At 47.9% G+C, this 20,186-nt stretch overlaps 1 protein-coding gene across 1 annotated transcript; it reads left to right on the top strand.

Moving 5' to 3' along the window:
- The first annotated feature begins 63 nt into the window (after positions 1 to 63).
- On the top strand, positions 64 to 19,039 carry tgm1l1 (transglutaminase 1 like 1). The gene is made up of 14 exons (XM_060059092.1): positions 64 to 264; positions 3,701 to 3,996; positions 4,466 to 4,657; positions 7,172 to 7,423; positions 10,400 to 10,518; positions 11,256 to 11,363; positions 11,549 to 11,726; positions 12,594 to 12,732; positions 14,029 to 14,221; positions 14,592 to 14,745; positions 15,193 to 15,477; positions 16,514 to 16,674; positions 16,846 to 16,982; positions 17,526 to 19,039. Exons 2-14 carry the CDS (start codon positions 3,702 to 3,704, stop codon positions 17,668 to 17,670), a joined length of 2,358 nt encoding a protein of 785 aa, XP_059915075.1. The 5' UTR covers positions 64 to 264; position 3,701; the 3' UTR covers positions 17,671 to 19,039.
- Positions 19,040 to 20,186: the final 1,147 nt, after the last annotated feature.

Genomic DNA, 20,186 nt, shown 5'->3' with positions numbered 1-20,186 from the left:
TTATGCATGCCGCACCCAAACCTTGAGTTTGCACTGGAGGATATCGTGAGTAACAACGGCCCCCGGGGTTGGTCGAGCGAGGGGAAAAGTGAGAGAGACAGGGGTGTGTCGCTTTTATAAAAGGATCTCGCGTACATTCCTGGGTTGGCACGGGTATATATACGATCTGAACAGCAAGCGTGCATTTTAACTTCTCCCGTTATTCCAGTCGCTGTCACCGGTCCGCCGAGCAACAAGAAACCTACTCAAGAACATTCTCGATAAGTAAGGTTTCAATCTTTATCCATAACGAAACACATTTTTCCAAAACCAATGTATAACGTTTTCTTAATAGCCTCAGTCTTTTTGCATAGTTGGTTGAGTGTTTGCAGAACTTTGACGCGAGTAGTTTGTGCTGACTGAGTCTTAACTTGATATTAACGATATGGCCAAATCTCATTAGGAACGTGAAACTTGACTTGGAGAACAACAACGGGCTCATTAAGTGTAGGTCTACTTTGTTTTTCATAACGCTGTCTCATCTTTAGTGTTGGAATTGTGGTCCATAAAACGCGCTCTGGTTTGAGAATGTTTGCGCGTGTTCCAGACACCCGTAAACTTTTTTTTTAGAACAGATTTGATCCTCGCCCGCGGGGACTTGACATGCAATCACAGACCGTTATTCTAAAGTTATAGGTTGCTCATAAACTTGAACTTAGACCTGCACGAATAAAATCATAGCCCTTTAAATTAAAACCGATATAGTGTAGCAGTATCGTATTAATTAATAATAATACCCCTAATATGGGACACTATTATAGGCCTATATTTTTTTTACTTATCTGATCCGATTAAGGGCAAATTATTTATATACGTGTTAAAAAAGTAGGCCTATAATTCTTGACGCTTAATAATATTTATTATTTTATTAATTTCTCATAATAAACGTTAATTCAAATTACTTTAATCATCATATTTCTAATAGTGAGTTTAGGAGCCACCAGGGCCCGTTAAGGTAACATTCTTATCACGTCGTCTCAGCAGACATTCCGTCCCTGCTGTCGCCATGCCAACTCGAAGTTAGAGTGGAACAATGCGCTCTAGTTAGCTTATAATGAAAACATGTTGTGATCACATTGCGAGAAACGGAACCGCGAGTGTATCAGGAATGAACTTGATTCTGTCACTGGGTGACACATGTCTTGTAGGCCTCTTGCCGTCTGTCTGGTCCGTTCTGAACTGTTGCCATAGAGATCAATCAAAGCCAGGTTTATTGACGTCTCAAAGGACGGGGAGGGATGTAGAGGTTTAGTTTACGCGATGTTGAGACGTTATTCGGCGTCTTTTCATTTTTGTTTTTCTTGGAATAATTCCCTGTTATGAGGAAGATGTTTATTTATCAAAAATAATTGGTGTGCTGGGCGTGATGCAATCAACAGAACTAGAGTTTGGCCAAATATTTGAGAGATGTCGAAATGTAGGAGAGCGATCTTATCTGACAAACCGATTCATTGAATTAATTCGGCGAGATTCATCTATTTTCACCTGTCTTCACTCTATATCTCTTGGTCGTTGTTTTTTCTTCTCTCTTGATCTGTCTTTCTCTCTACATCTGTCTTTCTCAATATAGCCTATGTTTTTCTCTCTATCTCTTTCTCCCTAAATCTGTCTTTCTCTCTATCTCTTTCTTTCTCTCTATGTCCGTCTTTCTCTCTATCTCTGTCTTTCTTTCGTCATATCTCTCTTTATCTCTCCCTTTATTTCTCTCTGTCTATATATGCCTTTTCCTAAAGGTATGAAGTAGTTTTTTTGACACATGCACACACACCAATTCAGCTGTCATCTGTCCTGTTTTGTGATCAGGTCAGATAACTCCATTTGATCGCTCTCTCCTCTATCCAATCAATGTCGTAAATGTTCACATCCACGATCCAAATCCTTCTCCTCCAATCATCTTCATCAGAGCTGTTTCTAACCACTCTTACTCATTACATAAAATAGATGTGTTCATTAAATATAACAAGATATTTGTTATTATAGAGAGGGGAACGCAATTATCTTAACCATTTGAGAAGTGTGTGTGTGTGTGTGTGTCCGCGTGTCCAAGCATAGTGTATCTGCGTCATTCTCTGCATAGTGTGTATGTGCCGCTGCATAGTGTGTGTTTTTGTGTGCATGTGTGTCTTTATGCATTTGTTTGAGTCTATGCCTGTGTGTCTGTGCTGGAGTTTCCGTCTCTTCGTGTGTGTGTGTGTGTTTCTGCATGTGTGGCAAACACACATGCTACAGCAGAATGTAGATCCCTTGCCCTTTCAACCTCTCAACACACACGCACGTACGTATGTACGTGAGTATGTGTTTTTACGTAGCCTCTGGTTCTATTTTATTGACCAGCTGTGGGTAATTAGAGTATTAGATTAAGTCGTGTTTTACTAGAAACCAATAAACGAAATGAGGTCCCTGGGGTGGTGTGTGTGTGTGTGTGTGTGTGTGTGTGTGTGTGTGTGTGTGTGTGTGTGTGTGTGTGTGTGTGTGTGTGAGAGATGCATTTGTGTACATACTCCATTAGCAGGGTTTTTTATCTGTACGGAGGGGAGAGAGAAGAGACAGAGGATGAGAGGAGGTGGGAGAGGGGGAGGCGATGGTGGGGGAATTTCTCTGCTTGTAAACAGCAGTTGGGCATTTGACCTTTGACCCTGAGTCCCATGGTGGGAGTTATACGGACGAGTGAAAGGGAGGCGTTTGTTGGTTCCTTCTCTTCATTTCGTCTTCTGTGATCCTTCTTCCAATTTGTTTGATTTGAGGAAAATACATACTAGCCTAGTCATGTTTGGTTGATCTGCAGAGTGTTTGAGGTATGGAGGGACACACACACACACACACACACACACACACACACACACACACACACACACACACACACACACACACACACACACACACACACACACACACACACACACACACACACACACACACACACACACACACACACACACACACACACACACACAGTAGTCATGCATATCTGCACATAAATTCTTGCCTGCATGCAAATCTCCATATGCACTCTCCCCTCTCTCATTTCTCTCCCTCTCTGTCGGCCCCTCTCTTTTTCTTTCTGTCTCTCTCTCTCTGTAACAGCCGTGGTGGGGCAGATTGTTTGCAGCTGTTAGTGTATCACACCGAGTGCGTTGGCTTTGCTTTGGAAAAATATAGCTGACAAATGCCCAGAGTTTTGGGAAAGTTGAGAGAGAGGCAGGAATGCAGTAATTGTGGGAAATTGTAAAACGAAAATAAGAAGGGTTGTGGGCGTTGGAAAACAAAAGTGTGGAGACGCAATCAAAAGTTGGATAGTTACTGGTAAATAAATGAACACATACATGCGTCATGTAGTGCATGTTTGGTGCAGTGGGGGTCGCGTGGACATGTGACACACTGTGTTTGAACCGTGTTGTGTACGCACTCAAAGCTCATGAGAACCACCAGCCGAGACATATCCCTCACTCTCCTCCCCTTTTCCTCTCTCCTCTTTGTCCCTCCTGACTTCTCGTCTCCTGAACGCTCCGCTGCTGTTCACTTCTCCTCCTCTCCGCTCCTCTCCTCTCCTCCCTTATATTCTCCCCTTCTCTCCCTTCCTTTCCTCTTCTCTCCTCCCGTGATTCCATTTATCGCAGCCTCTTGATCTCCTAAATCATCACCTCTTCCTCCTTTTTCCCAGAATGCCCAGCGAACGTCCGTCAGTGAGGGGCGTGTCTGGAGTGGGCCGGTACGCCGGTGCGGCGCCGCCCACCCGGGTGCAGGTGTCAATCAATCCCAATGACGGCAGCAAGAAGGGAGAGGTGGAAGAGGGGGGGTGTCGCAGCTGGTTCCGGAAGATGTGCCCGTGCTGCTGCGAGCCCCAAGCCAGCAACTCTTATGATGTCACCGATAAGGTCGAGGTGGTCCCCTTTACGCCCGTTGCCGACAAGGACCCGCCCAAGTTCATTCCCCTGACCAATGGGAACGAGATGGAGGGTGAGATAGCCGAGCCGTTCATGATGACTTTTTTCCTTTGGTGGAGCAATCCTTCTTTGTTATATAATTCTCTATAACCTCTATTGGCCAAAATGGAGCCAGCCATTTATAATCATCACAAGACTTATATTTATAAAAATAACCATATTATCAATCGTTTGGGCGAGCATTTGGGTGTTAATGCAGCAGGAATGTCATGCGTCTGCTTTTTTTCATGTCATTTCCATGTCCTTTTATTTATCTTTTAAGGATTTTTTACACGCGAGTTCTTCCTTTGTATAGCACTATGAAAGTACTTTAACTGAAGGAATAAACTTTCCTTGCACAACTAGTAAAAGTATGATTATGATAGTGAATATTGTCATTTAATCCCATTCATTCAAAGGACCTCCAGGTTGTGATAGGTTGTAATAACAACCCCCCTCTCTCTCCCTCTCCCCCCCCCCCCCCCCTCCCCTGGCTCCACCAGAGGTGAAGCTGTGTGTGCGGGCGGTGGACCTGCTGAGCTCTCAGTCGGGTCAGAACCGCACGGAGCACCACACCGACGCCTTCCACGGGGACGAGCTGGTCCTGCGGCGAGGCCAGGCCTTCCAGATCCAGCTGGAGCTGAGCCGGCCCTACAACCAGGACACGGACAGCATGCACCTGGACCTCAAGACAGGTAGGATCTAATTGATTTAGACCGGGCGTGACCGAAGGAGTCCTTTGTGGACCAACTTGTTTGTCACTGCAGCTTCCGTTGGTTAGGACCAGTGGGGTCACCTTGGAGACGGGGAAATACGATCAAAACAAATCACGCCTTTTCTGAATCATTAAACACAATGTTTCCAATGCCGTCATCTGCTGAGATTTCATCATCTGCTCCGACATATTTTGCAACTTGCAAAATATCTGAGGCGCAGGAAATGCCGCAGAAGATGGCGAGGTTTGCGTGTGTTTGTTTTCTCTGCAGTCACGTAATTTTTGTTCTGACTGGCTCTGGATTTCGATCCGCAATGCCTCCCTGTAATGACAGAGACATTAATGGGCAAGGAGCCTCACTCAGCCCTGTCTCATCCTTGATGACCTAAAATACCAGGTCGCCTGCTAAATGAAAATACCAATAAGATATAACACGCAATGACCAAAAAACACCAAAATGCAACGAGTTACAAGTGACCCAGCCCCATTCCCCAGCTACATTCGGGGTGTGCTGTGCCAGATCATATTGCATTGAGACGGCCGTGTGCGTAAGAGTGACAGATGAAGAGGCCAAGGCGTGTTTATGGGAGTGTTTAGGATATAATAAGGAGGTGACTCACGCCCAATGTCTGACGCTATAGTGTTTTGATAAGGAGTTAAAGACAACAAAGAAGGCGATCATGAAGGCACAGTGAAACAAAACAGGAAAGCTTTTTATTTATTGGATCGTAATCTCACACGCGCGCACACACACACACGCACACGCACACGCGCACACACACATCATTTGACAGCAGACCTCACCTACTATCCCCTCCTGCCCCTCAACCTGATCTTCCTCCTCCACCTCTTTCACCGTCTCCTCCTGCTCCTCCTTCCTCTGCTCCTCCTTGACCTCCTTCACCTGCTCCTTTTCGTCCTCCTTCTCCTCCTTCACCTCCGTCCCCTGCTCCTCCTCCCCCTCCTCCACCGCCTTCACCCAGCCCTCTTCCTCTACCCCCTCCTCCTCTTCTCCTGGCTTTACTGGCCTCACAATTACACGACACCCATGGGAGAGCATTCCATGCTGGAGGCCACACACACTCGTCCCTGTCACCTATGTGTCAACAGGGAGTTGGGGGAGTGTGTTGGGAAGGTCCCAATCCAGGAAGGGAAACGGGAGGAAGCGGGAAAAAAATGAAAACAATCAGCAAACCGAAACATTCCAAAGAGGGAAATAAAAATGTCTGTTTAAGTGTGTGCGGAAATCACTTGCAAAACCGATTGTCGTACATATGTTATTGTGAGTTGTTATTGGTATTGTTATTCCAGCCAATAGGAAGGATTTACGGTGAGGGGAGCTATGTGTTAGTGGTTAGGGTGTTTGTCTCCAAGCCCGAAAGGTTCTGGCTTTGAATCCCAATGTACGTTTTTGCAATTCAATCATTGATGACAAGGACCCATGGACCCAAGAACAGTCGATGATAGTTTCCCAAGTCGTTGGCAAAGGAGACTTTTTTTCCTATTCCTTCCAAGTATTGAGTGGTGAGCGAGGAAGGGAGGGGGAGATCTCAACCGAACAATGCTGTCTCTCTTTAACCCCGTAACCTTGACGACAATCGGCCGCCAGCCCCACTACAGGGTGCTGCGGCCCAAATAAATAGTTCTGCACAAAAATATCCGGATCCCTTTACTTCTTATTTTTTGGGAAGCTGAGTACGAACCTCCTCCCTGCTGAGGTATGCTGACGGACATTTCTATCTCTTCACCTCTCCAAACCAACCAACATCTGCATTTACTCACATGCAACCCCCTGCTCCACATCTGGCCAAAGTCTGTTTACTGGTATGTCAGAATAGATAATGGTTATACCAGCTCAATGCTTTCAATGTGTCTGTGGTCCGCAGCTCTGCAATTTATCTAGCGAATCGGCCCAGAGGAAGAGTCTTGTTTATCAACGCCGTTGGATATGGGTTGCTGTTCAAATGTAGTAATAATGAAATTCTGTATCTATGAAAGACAGTGCCAGTGGAATTATGGATTTCCCGCCCCCTGCCACATGATTACAGGCTTAACTTTGTTCTTCTTTGTAATTGTTTTGGCAGGGTATGTGTTGGCAACAATCAGCTGTCAACAACAGTGCGTTCAGCATCGTATCATATCATATTTTCTAAATGGATCCTAATGTAACTCCATCAAAACACAGTCCACCATATAAATCAACCAGCAACTAAAAGTACACAAGATCACAGTCATCCTCCCTCCTATTCTTCATCCATGGAGGTTCACATCCATGGTTCGGGAGCAGCAATCAAAACACGGCCTTTCTCTACCCACAATGCCAGTCAAATGTCAGACATTTGCAGAAAAGACCTGTATGGTTTCACTAACAACAATAAGGAAATGTGATTCCTAGTTCTTCAAATGAATGTAGAAAATATGAAAAAAATACATATAAACAAACTATCAAAAAAAACAATGCTAAATGCGTAACAAGTCGCCTGTTCTCTTTCAGGTCCTCTGCCCATCGTGTCCAAGGGCACCCACATCATCGTGCCGTTGGTAGACGATCTAGAGGACGACCGGTGGGAAGCCAAGATCGTGGAGCAGATCGGCAACACGGTGAAGCTGTCGGTCAACTCCACCCCCAAGGCGGTGGTGGGCGTCTACGCACTCTCTGTCACCACTTGCTCAGCCAAGGGCGGTGATGTCACTGTCCACGAGGCCGGCAAGAAGGTGGTGATGCTGTTCAACCCCTGGTGTGAAGGTAACGCATCATCCAGTCCCATTACATGAACGTGTAGAGCGGGCCAAAGGATCTGTCGTCAACATTCTTGTAGTAGTCCTCAAAATCAGTTCCAACCAATCTTCTTCTAACCAATTCCTGCTTCACCAGATTCTTCTTTTGACTGTTTATTTTGTTACTATTTATTTTTTTTGCATTGACAAAAATATTATAATTTTTTCACCGAAAACAGTTTTCAGACTTTTATTTTATGTCTGAAAAACGTTTTGCTGAATCAGATAAACAAGGCTTGCCTTGTTTCAGTATAATTGATTTAGCTGTTGATGGGGCTGACAGACAAGATGAATAACTATGCAAGGGGAACGGAAACAAATGTGTTGTAGTGATGCCAGAAACATTAGGTCACACAATCACACACACACAAACACACACACACACACACGCAGACAGAGGGAGATTCTCTTGGCTACATGATGGATAGCGACAAGTTGCAAGTGAGTTAAATTCTTCCCACTCATGTCAAAAGTTACTTTGGCACTACCTTTGGGATCCGATTAAACAAACATTCCAGATGTTTGCTCTCTGGTTCTCATCCCTCTTCAACTCTAGAACTTTGTCCTGGTCGTTCGATATAGGAGTCAGAGGGGGCTTCAGCCGTTGATTATTAGCTCTGCTCTTTTGTCAGTTGGTATGCAGTCGTTAAAAGTTCAAAGTAAAAAATGTAAACTATTTCCAAATAATTATTAATTCGACCTAGGTTGTTAACAATGAAAAACCAGAGCGGTGGCTAGAGGCTTGCGAAACCGAAAAACAAAGAGTGCGTCTTGGTTTATGTGCTGTTGTTGGCTGTGTGTCCAATGTGCTCTCTCGCTCGCTTGCACTCTCTCCATCTCTCTTTCCCTTTCTCCTCTATCGCTTTCTCTCTCTCTCTCCTTTCCTTCCTCCCTCACTCAATCATTATTTTCATGCTCATAAAAGTAAAAGAAAACACAGAATACCACATTTATTGTGTGAATCATCATGGGTCGTGCACATGGCCATCTTGCAGCTGTGACTCTCTTATCTTTCTCTCTAGATCTGCTTCACTCTCTCTGCTCTAGAAATTCTCTCTCTCTCTCTTCCTCGCTTTCTTACTTACTCCCCCTCTGTTATTTGAGACCTCCACCCATCCTTCCCTCCGTCTCTCCCTTATCCAGACGTCTGTCTTCTGTTTTACAACATGCTTCACTCACACACCCACGCCCATACATACACACGCACACACATGCACATACACACACCCACGCACATACACAAGCGCACACACACACATGCACCTACACACACACACACACACGCACATAAAAACACACACACGCACAGGAACACACGCACGCAAACACACACGGTATACACAGAAGCACACACTCGCACACACATGCACAAACCCACATACACACAAGCACGAACACACAAGCACACACGTAATTCCAGAGCTGTACTGTGAAATAACTCCAGATCCTCTGTACCTTCCTCTGCCGTCTCTGAACATATCCTACTCCACGCCCCTCTCTCTATGCCTCCTCCTGCCTCCTCCACCCCTCTGTCGACAGCTCCTCCGTCTCCTCCATCCTACTCCACGCCCCTCTCTCTATGCCTCCTCCTGCCTCCTCCACCCCTCTGTCGACAGCTCCTCCGTCTCCTCCATCCTCCTCCACCCCGCTCTTGGTCAACATTTTGCTCCCTCCTCTCTCCCCTCTCCCTCACTCACCCCCCAGCCTCCCTTCCTCCCCTCTCTCCCGCTCCACAGCTCCCTGTGTCTCCTCCTCCTCCTCCTCCTCCTCCTCCTCTCTCCCTGGCGTCTCTTCCTCCTCTGTCCTGTTCATCTCGAATGCTCCTTAGCTTTCCTTTTCTTCTTTTTGCCCTCGCTCCCTCTTCTGTGAAACCCCCAGCACACACACACACACACACACACACACACACACACACACACACACACACACACACACACACACACACACACACACCTCCAACCCTGCAGGGCTGTACTTTAATCCAACTCTCCCTTGTTCTCCTCCCCTCCTCTGCTTTTCTCCTCCTCCCCTCCTATTAATTTTCCTCCCGTCCCGTCTTTGTCCTCGGCTAACCTCCCTCTTACACTCACCCTCCTTCCTCCTCGTCTCCCCACGTTTCTCCACTCCCCCTCTTCTCTCCCCCCCTGCTGCAAAATTCCCTTGGCTGCCTCTCACTGATAATCACATCCTCGTGTAAACAAAACGCAGAGAGAGCGAGAGAGAGAGAGCGAGAGAGAGAGAGAGAGAGCGAGAGAGAGAGAGAGAGACTCTCCTTGGGGGCAACTGGGGTTGAAAACAGGTACAGTGCTTTGTGGAGGAGAGCAAAGAGGCTGTGTGTGTGTGTGTGTGTGTGCGCCCTCCCATCGAGAAGTAGGAGCCAAAGAGTTGTCGCCACTTTAGTGAGTCGGAAAACCCTTTTTTAAACAAAACTTGCGGTTCAAATCCAGTGACACAAGTCCAACATGGCTTGGGCTGACCACCCAGAGTACGCATCATTTCCTGTCTCTCTAGTAAAGTTTGGGGCCACCTCTTATAGCACCATGCTGTCATTGTGTTTCTCCAGCGCTTCCTGGCCCCGGGGGCCACTTTCACTTCTTCTGTGAGAAGGAAATCCACATTCCTGGCCTATTGAATCACAGTGGCCAGGGTCATGAGCTCACTGTCACTTTAATCAGGGGCCGTATGGGCCATTAGGGGCCTTAAAGGTATAATGACACGAAAGATGTATGGATACATAACGATGGGTAAAGAAGATTATTTATAGATAGATAAAGATGGGTTGAGATAGATTGGCATGGAAGGTTGAAGCTAGATTTATGGATAGATAAAGATGAAGGTCTCACTTTGGTCTCACTTTGGCTCACGTGTCTGTCAGCCAGCCGAGGTGAGACATTGATCTTCAGGTTCAATTCCATAACGCATATCTGTTTGTGGATCTGTGCAGATGACTCAGTGTTCCTGGACGACGATGACGAGAGGAACGAGTACGTTCTCAACGACACCGGGAGGATCTACTATGGAACCGAGAAACAGATCGGCGCCCGGACCTGGAACTTTGGACAGGTGCGACCGCCGTCCAAGAAGTGCTTTGGTCGCCCGTGCACATCCGCTCTTTTGGCTTGGATGTGGACTCGCTGCCTGCTCAACCTAAGAGTTTTTGCAAGGAATCTTATTTAAAGGAAGAGTGAATTCATATCATAAGGAATTCCCTGGAGAGGATTTTTCTGAGGTGTAGTCATATTATAATTATTTCCTGTTACAAGGTTATTAAGCTGTTCCTCTGTGTTTTCCACTAGAGTCTAGTGGAACACACAGAGGAACAGCTTAATAACAAGCTATATTGACTAGAGTTAGTTGTTAAGCTGCTCCTGTGTGTTTTCCTCTGAAGTTAGTGGTTAAGCTGTTCCCCTGTTTGTTCCAATAGAGCTAGTTATTAAGCTGTTCCTCTGTGTGTTTCACTAGAGCTAGTTATCAAGCTGTTCCTCTGTATATTCAACTATAGTTGCTTGTTAAACTGTTCCTCTGTGTGTTCCACTAGAGTTAGTTATTAAGCTGTTCCTCTGTGTGTTTCACTATAGCTAGTTATATAGATGTTCCTCTGTGTTTCACCAGAGTTTGTTACTAAGCTGTTCCTCTGTGTTTCACTAGAGTTAGTTACTAAGCTGTTCCTCTGTGTGGTCTACTAGAGCTAGTTACTAAGCTGTTCCTCTGTGTTTCACTAGAGTTAGTTACTAAGCTGTTCCTCTGTGTGGTCTACTAGAGCTAGTTACTAAGCTGTTCCTGTGTGTTGTTCTGTGTAGTTCCAGGAGGGTATTCTGGAGGCGTGTCTGTTCTTGCTGGAGAAGAGTGAGATCGCCCCCGCTGGCCGCTGGGACCCCATCAACGTGGTGCGGGTCATCTCCGCCATGGTGAGACTGCTACTCTTCTAGATACTCTTCCTCACATTCCTTTTTTGTGCATCGCACACAGACAGCGAGCCAATCAAACGCTCTCGTCACCCATCCTCATCCATCCACCCTTTAGTGACCTCACTTGGTTTAGTGACATCACTTGGTTTTGTGACCTCACTCCCCGTCTCCTCCCCCTCCCCCAGATCAACGCGCAGGACGACTACGGCGTTCTGATCGGGAACTGGAGCGGGGACTACAGCGACGGGACGAGCCCCGCGGCGTGGAGCAGCAGCGTGGACATCCTGAAGCAGTACCACGAGGCCGATGGGACGCCCGTGGCCTACGGACAGTGCTGGGTCTTCTCTGGGGTCACCAACACAGGTGTGTGTGTCGTCTGTCCCACTACATGACTGTGTGTGCGTGGGTGTGGGTGTGGGGGGGTGTGTGTGTGTGTGTTTGTTGGTGTGTGTGTGTGTGTGTGTGGGGGGGGGGTATGGGTTTCCTAGGACTGAAACCTGAGAAACCCCAGGGCCAAAATTGCATGCACGCTACACCAGCATTTCAACCCAGGGCATTTCATACAAGTCACTAGCATAGATGTAGAACTTTAGATTATAAAGCCAATGCTAGCCTATGTCTTTGTGCACATGTGCCCAAAGATTTCCTGAACTCTTACTGGCCAATCTCACAACTTAGCAGATAGCGCAGTGGCCCCTGATAGAAGCTAGCCATAGCTCTTATCAAAATACCACTCCTCTGCATTCCTGCCATCGCTGCTAGGGACAGATGGACCGACGCAGGCCGTCGTGTGGCCGGCTTTCACTGAGCCGAGGGCGATGCAAGTTCCATGCAAGCCTTGTCAAAGGCGGCGTTGGTAACGTGCGAGAGTGTGTGTGTGTGTGTAACAGAAAGTGTGCCAGGGTTCTTCCTCACTTCCAATAAGCCTTGAGAACGCTGTCACTGCCCAACACGATGGCTGTGGTCAGTTGGCTTTGTGATGGTCGCTGGTTCAATCCCCCACTAGAGTGCATACATTGCCCCCCCCCAGTAGGAATTGAACCCCATAACACCAGGCGCTGTTTTTTTGCACACGTTATGGCCGAAGTGAAGGTTTGGATGCATGTCACTAAACAGAGGGGGCTTGCAGACTTGCAGTCCAATGACTGCGGACATTTGGGTGCAAACCCAGAACCCGGAGCCATTTGAGAACCTGTGCCTTCCTCTCTCTCTCTCTCTCTCCGCCCACAGTGCTCCGGTGCCTGGGGATCCCGGCCCGCAGCGTGACCAACTTCCAGTCGGCCCACGACACAGACGTGTCCCTCACCACCGACGTCTACCTGGACGAGGAAATGGAGCCCATCAACCACCTCAACAAAGACTCAGTGTGGTAAGAGCCTCTCTTAGGTCTCTGTGTGTGGTTAGAGCCTCTCTTACCGTCTCTGTGTGTGGTTAGAGCCTCTCTTACCGTCTCTCTGTGTGTGGTTAGAGCCTCTCTTACCGTCTCTCTGTGTGGTTAGAGCCTCTCTTACCGTCTCTCTGTGTGGTTAGAGCCTCTCTTACCGTCTCTGTGTGTGGTTAGAGCCTCTCTTACCGTCTCTCTGTGTGTGGTTAGAGCCTCTCTTACCATCTCTCTTGTAGGAAGAGCCTCTATTAAGGTCTCTCTGTGTGGTAAGAGAATCTCTTACCGTCTCTGTGTGGTAAGAGCCTCTATTACGTCTTTCTTGTGGTAAGACCCTCTATTACCGTCTCTATTGTGGTAAGAGCCTCTCTTACGGTCACTCTTGTGGTGAGTGTCTCTCTTACGGTCACTCTTGTGGTGAGTGTCTCTCTTACGGCAAATGCTCTGGGCGTCGCCACCGGCCAACACCCAGAGCAAGAGGTGTGCTGCAAGAGTTGTCCGCTTGGGGAACAAGTGTTACTCAACATCGGAGCGGGTTCTCCAACAGCCGTGACTCACGATGTGTATCATCCATTGGATGACATAATCAGACACCAACACGGAACGTAATCCGCCCACGCCCCCTCCAGAGCCTGCTTGTGGGCCCCTGGCCTACGGCTACTCCTAGAGACCCCCCACCCCCCACCCCCTCTCTGATGTGGGGGTGCCTCCGTCTGACCCCGAGGAATCCCGGGCACTCGGAATGTCCTGTATATTTAGATCCCCCCCCCCCCGCCCCCCCCCCCCCACACACACCTGCCCCAGCCCCCCGGCCACCCGGGGGGGTTAAAAAGCCGGCGCTCTGTCACACCACGTGTTCTGATACAGCCCAGCACGGCTGATCAACGTCAGGGGGGGCATGCTGCTTGTTATCCGAGCCAGCTGGGGGAGGCCCGCCCTGCCTTGGGGGAGGTTTCGTTATGTTTTCAATTGAATGAACTTAACGACCTCATTCCTCTGGGGGAGGACGGGTGGCGTCGCGCATGTGGGATGCATTTGCCGTTTTATGGTTCAACCCTGGATTTGTGCATTTTTTAACTATTACCACATCAGTTACACATGGTCAAGTGCACATCTGGTGTCGAAGGACATGAAAACACACGTTGTTGTGCGTCGTGTTTTTGTCGCGCGCGTCACGCATCTCCATGACGGCGTGGCTCGGTGGATGTCACGCTGTCATCCCAGCGTCGTGACGTAGCCATAGCACTATGGCCCCGTGACGTGGTGTGACGTGACCCCCCACAGGAACTTCCACGTTTGGAACGACTGCTGGATGGCGCGTCCCGACCTGCCCCCGGGACACGGCGGCTGGCAGGCGGTGGACTCCACCCCCCAGGAGACGAGCCAGGGCACCTTCCGCTGCGGCCCCGCCTCCGTCAACGCCATCCGCGCCGGACAGGTCTTCCTCAAGTACGACACGCCCTTCGTCTTCGCCGAGGTGAGCGCAGTGGACACGCAACGCTTGACGCTTTCCACTTTCATCCGTCTACGTTCGATTGACTGTTTAGTCGTTCAGCAGGGGAGGCTTTCATCTAAAACGTTTTATCTAAAAGTGACTTTACAGGGAATTCAGATTAGAGGGGTAATGGTTGAAGTCTTTATTGTCATATTATATAATCCTGGAATAATCCTGAAATAAATATAGAAACATAGTGATGAGCAAACATCTGCCTCCACCTTAATCCTGTGCTGGAGCTGCAGAGCACCAGCCACCCAGCATTGTAACCACAGTAGAAGGCTCCGGCCGACAGAGCAGTGTGGGCCGTACGGCCCCCAGTCTTCTCACCGTTCTCCCCCTACCCCACCAGGTGAACAGCGATAAGATCTACTGGCAGAGGAACCTGGACGGGACCTTCGCCCAGATCTACAGCGAGAAGAAGGCAGTGGGCCACTTCATCAGCACCAAGGCGGTGGGCTCCGACGAGAGGGCCGACATCACTAAGCTCTACAAGCACAGCGAAGGTACTGCCGAGTTCACCCCCCGCTCAGGGCCAGCTCAGGGGATTCTGCTTGGGTTTGTGCCAGTAAAAGTCTGCCCATGTGGGACCTCTTGCCCCCCCTGGCCGTTCCTGGTAGGAGGGATCCCTCTCCTGGGTTCCTTCTCGAGGTTTCTGCCCCTCTTGGGGGTGCTGGGGAGTCCTAACTTGCCCTTTAGAGATATTTGGTGTCAAGTGTCCAACCTTTCTTTTTCCAGTAAGGGGTCAAAACCTCTCATCCATATCTCAAATATTCCTCCTCCATACCTCGTCTATTTCTCCAGCATAGCTCTATTTGTCCTCCAAATATTACTTCTCCATATTTCCTCTAGTTCTACATTTTTTAAAGAAGTACCAAAGTCTGACCCGTCTCTCCCCTCCCTCCCTCCCTCCCTCCCTCCCTCCCTCCCTCCCTCCCTCCTCCGTCCCCCAGATTCGGAAGAGGAGCGCATCTCCGTGGAGACGGCCAGTCGCTACGGCAGCAAGCCCGACACGTACTCCGTGGCCTTGGCCGAGGACGTGAAGGTGGAGGTGACGATGGACGGGGAGGGGCCCCACATGGGGGCCGACGCCCACCTGAGCATCACGGTGACGAACCTGAGCTCCTCGCCGCGCTCCACCGCGCTGCACAGCCAGGCGTCCGTCATGTACTACACGGGCGTGCTGAAGGGCACCGTGAAGAAGGAGACGCTGACCATCAAACTGCTGGCAGATGAAGGTGAGCGCTGGTGATGGGGGTTATGATGATGGTGGGGGGTGGTGATGATGATGATGATGGGGGTGGGGTTGGTGGGGGTTATGATGATGATGGTGATGTTAATAAAGACGGAGATGATGGTGGTGGTGGTGATGAAAATGAAGATGGTGGTGGTGTTAAACGGAGAGGAAATAATAATAATAATAATACATTTAATTTAGAGGCGCCTTTCAAGACACCCAAGGTCACCTTACAGAGCATATAGTCATCATTCAAAACTATGTAAAACAGACTAGGAATAAAAGGAAAACAGGTTAAACATGAAGAATAATAATAATTAATAACACTCAAAGACGCCTAAAGTGAAGGGGGGACCTCACTAACCACCACCACCAATATGTAGCACCCACTTGGGTGATGCACGGCAGCCAATCGGCGCCAGAACGCTCACTACACACCAGCTTGAGGTGGAGAGTTAGGGATGAGGTGGAGAGTGAGGGAAAATAACATATTTAAACACTATCGACCATATTTAAACACTGTCGATCACATTTAAACAATATCGACCACATGTAAACACTATCGACCATATTTAAACACTATGGACCATATTTAAACCCTATGGACCACATGTAAACCTAACATGACAATATCAGCATTATAAATGGTAAACAGACTGTATTTATACAGCGCTATTCTAACAAGTGGCCACTCAAAGCGCTTTCCAATATTACCCCACATTCATCCATTCATTCACACATTGACACACCGGCGGATTCAACCACGCAGGGCGACAGCCAGCTCATAAGGAGCAGTCAGGGTGAGATGTCACTTGACACTCAGCTAGCAGGAGCCGGGGATCGAACTAGCAACCATTCCGGTTACCAGCCAACCCGCTCTGCCTCCTGAGCCACATGCCGCCCTTATTATCTGGTCTGAAACTGAGCCCAGATGATCCAAGTGGTTAATGGTGTGTTTGATGGTGTTGCGGAGGCTGCATTACCTTCCAGGAAATGACCGCACTCGCGTACTAATGGCTCTGTGTGGTACCCAACAGAGAAGACCATCGACTGGGTGCTGCCCTACCAGCTGTACCAGGACCAGCTGGTGGACCAGGCCGCCATGATGCTCACCCTGTCCGGCCGGGTCTCTGAGACCCAGCAGGTCCTGGCCCACCAGACCACCTTCCGACTGCGCACACCCGATCTGGAAGTCAAGGTAGGCCCCTCCAAAGTCTGGTGTTGTGTTTGACTAACTGGTTATGTGTTGTCCTGACGGCTTCTGGGTTTGACTGACTGGGTGTGTGTCCAACTGACTAACTGGTTCTGTATCTGACTGGTTGTGTGTCTGACTGGTCCTGTGTCTGACTGACTGGTTGTGTGTCTACAGCCCGTGGGAGACGCGCAGGTGGGTAAGGAGATGTCTGCTAAGATCAGCTTCACCAACCCGCTGCCCCGGACCCTGCAGGGGGTGGTCATCAGGGTGGAGGGCCTGGGGCTGCAGAAGGGCCACAAGGTGGTGGTGGGGTAAGGAGATTCTTCACACACACACACACACACACACACACACACACACACACACACACACACACACACACACACACACACACACACACACACACACACACACACACACACACACACACACACACACACATAAATTACATACATACACACACACACATAAATTACATACATACACACACACAGAGACACACATACATACACACACATACATGTATATATACATTACGTACACACACACACACACATGTATATATACATTACGTACACACACACACACACACACACACACACACACACACACACACACACACACACACACACACACACACACATACCTACACATATATACATACATACATACATACATACATACATACATACATACATACATACATAAAGACACACAGACACAGACTCACACACACATTTACATTCTGGTTCCTCTCTAACTTTCCCCTCCCGGTCAATGTTTAGTGATATCTCCCCTGACCTCTCGCCTTCCCTCTCCTGCGTCCCCCCCTCTCCTCTCTTCTCCTCCTGCAGGGATGTGGGCGCCAACTCCACGGTGAGGGTGACGGAGCACTTCGTGCCCACCCAGCCGGGCCTCAAGAAGCTGGTGGTGTCCCTGGACTGTAAGCAGATGAGCCAGGTCCACGGGGTGGCAGACATCCTGGTCCTGGAGGCCTGAGGCCCAGGAAGGTGACCCTCCATCCACCACATGCAGCCCGGCCCACCAACCCGCCCACCCATCACCGCTGGGTGGGCCAAGCACTGAAAGGATCACGGTCATCAAGTCAGCCCCATGGCATGGTGGATGGTCCGATTTAAACATTTGAACAATTTAGTCGTCCATAGAGGATTTTATCCCTCGTGACGTGACTAACAGTGGATTTAGATACAGGTCTGGGTTAAAGCCTCCTAGGCCAGGGACACCTACAGGCTACGATGCTGTCATGGAGAGGGGAATCAAACCCAATACTTAGTGGGGCTGGGAGGTGAACAGCGCAGCCACTATACCTTCTGACAGTTGACCTCCTCACTGAGTGTGTGGGCTGGAAGATGGCTTTTATCTAACGAGACGCGACGTCATTCAGATACAGGCCAGGTGAGAACAAGAAGGGGTTAAGCTGTGCACATGGGTTGATCACGCATCAATTTTGGATGCATGACATGATGAAACCGTCAGTATTATTATCATTGTGTAACATGGCCATTGTATTTCATTTTCTATTGTCCCACACTTTATTTGTGGGACAAAAACTGTACACATAAGTTTATATATCTTAGACGCGTATATATACGCGTCTAAGAATAAACCCTAATAAGGAAGTGAACGCTAGAGTAGCTTTTATAACTTTGAAGTCACACAGAAACATGTGTCTATGTATATAGTGTGTTATCTATGTCACTTCGGTGACACACATGCACTGATTTTGCTATTACTTAAGCTAAGCTGAGTGAGTGAACAATGGTTACCTACAATGTGCCTTACACAGCTCACCTGAAGGACAACCCCTTAGCCAAATAACAAATACATTAGACTATTCTCGTTTTATTTTTTTATTTTATTATATTACATTTTATTTCTGTTTTTTGCCGTCCAAATTTAGTGTAATATGAGGTGGTGTTTGCGTAAGAACGACCGGTTTAGATACCGTAAAAAATCAAGACTAACGTGGTGCTATGCCATTCACCTGATTGTGACAGTTTATATGTTGAACACTGACGTCAGTATTATGTTATAACTCGCTCTAATCTGTTTGCTCATTTTAAATCACTTTCTACTGTTTGAACAGCTCGTTCATCTACCAAGGCAGGCATGAACCCTTCCCTTACCCCCCCTGTCCCTGTCCCCACCAAGAAGGGCACGAAAACTTCCCTTACCCCCCCCCCCCCCCCCCCCCCCCCTTCCTGCTTTTCAGCCACTAAAAACAAATGTGAAAAGAACAAATATATTTTTAATAATGCATCACCGTATTTATCCAACTAAATTGTGTTTTACTGTTGTTTTTTTTACTTATTGTGACGCTAATAAAGTCAAATACAGTAAAACGATGGGCAACCATGTCATTATTGAAGGTGTGGAAGGCAGGATGAGCTCAGAGGTAGGAGCAGAGGGGGAAACATGTAGGCCTACTTACCTGTAACTTTTCCCCTCACACTGAAAGAAGCCATTAATCGGAAGTGTTACATAATTACAACCTCAAATATTTAACTAGTCTTGAGAGAAAAAAAGAATGCCCTGGTTGGGGTAGCTCCTCGAAATAAGATAGATAATGTTTTACTGGCCTCTAGTGGCCAAATGGGAGCATTTGATATATTTGCCGTTTTAACGTTCTAACGCAGTGGTTCTCAAACTGGTACGCGATGCGCTTTTTAGTGTTGCGCAGAGGAATCAACAAAACAATTATTAATGGTTCAAAAACACTTCGATCGTGGAGAACTGTAAAAAACAGTGACATTGAACAGATTACAGGCGGTATGTTTGATGATTTTCTTAGAAATTAATCCATGAAACCATCGCATGTCAAACGTCATCTTATGACCGAACACGCAGCCATCTCATTAGTCTAATAATAATTAAAGGGGACATATTATACCACCAGGTGTGAGTGTGATTAGCCATTACAAGCCGTTTTGAAAATGTGCAGCTTCTGACATTGCAGGCTCAGTTGGGCGAGTCCACCTATGTGTGCTGGATAGATCAGTCTACCAGCCTACCCAGTGGACTGTAGCAAACGTTGCTTATCTATCCGTCATACATCTAGGAGGACACGCCCACATGTGTTGTCAGTGGTATAATATGTCCCCTTTAAGCTTTTCTAAAAAAAAGTTTGTTGGTATACAATTGTTAAATGTGCCTCCTGCGTGAGCTGTGCGTAGCTGAATAGGGCTGCAGGCCTACGCTATTGTATTCTGTTATATTTTATAACATCGTTCATAATTGTGGTACCTGGGGAGGCAAATACGCGGGATAAAAAGTTTGAGAAACAATGTTCTCAAATGGATAAACAAAATAAATATTCATCTTCTTCTTATGCCTTGACACCCCCTGGGGGGTGTAGGCCGTCGACAAAGGATCTCCAGAGAACTTGGTCGCTGGCTTTCTTTTCTATCTGTGACCAGGCGCATCCCATCTTTTTTATGTCTGTCTGGAACTCCCTCGGCGAGGTGTTTCTAGGCCGACCTCTCTTTCTCTTCCCC

This window comes from Gadus macrocephalus, chromosome 8 (assembly GCF_031168955.1).
Source record: "Gadus macrocephalus chromosome 8, ASM3116895v1".
In the NCBI taxonomy this organism is placed as follows: Eukaryota; Metazoa; Chordata; class Actinopteri; order Gadiformes; family Gadidae; genus Gadus; species Gadus macrocephalus.
Note: the sequence above shows the minus strand (reverse complement) of the source record. Positions and strands in the feature narration are given on the sequence as shown.

Bases quoted from the DNA above. Each gene is read 5' to 3' on its own strand.
- tgm1l1 (XM_060059092.1), top strand. From the start codon at position 3,702: ATGCCCAGCGAACGTCCGTCAGTGAGGGGCGTGTCTGGAGTGGGCCGG. The intron at 3,997-4,465 runs GTGAGATAGCCG...TGGCTCCACCAG, and splicing joins CAATGGGAACGAGATGGAGG to AGGTGAAGCTGTGTGTGCGG. The intron at 14,222-14,591 runs GTGAGCGCAGTG...CTACCCCACCAG, and splicing joins CGCCCTTCGTCTTCGCCGAG to GTGAACAGCGATAAGATCTA.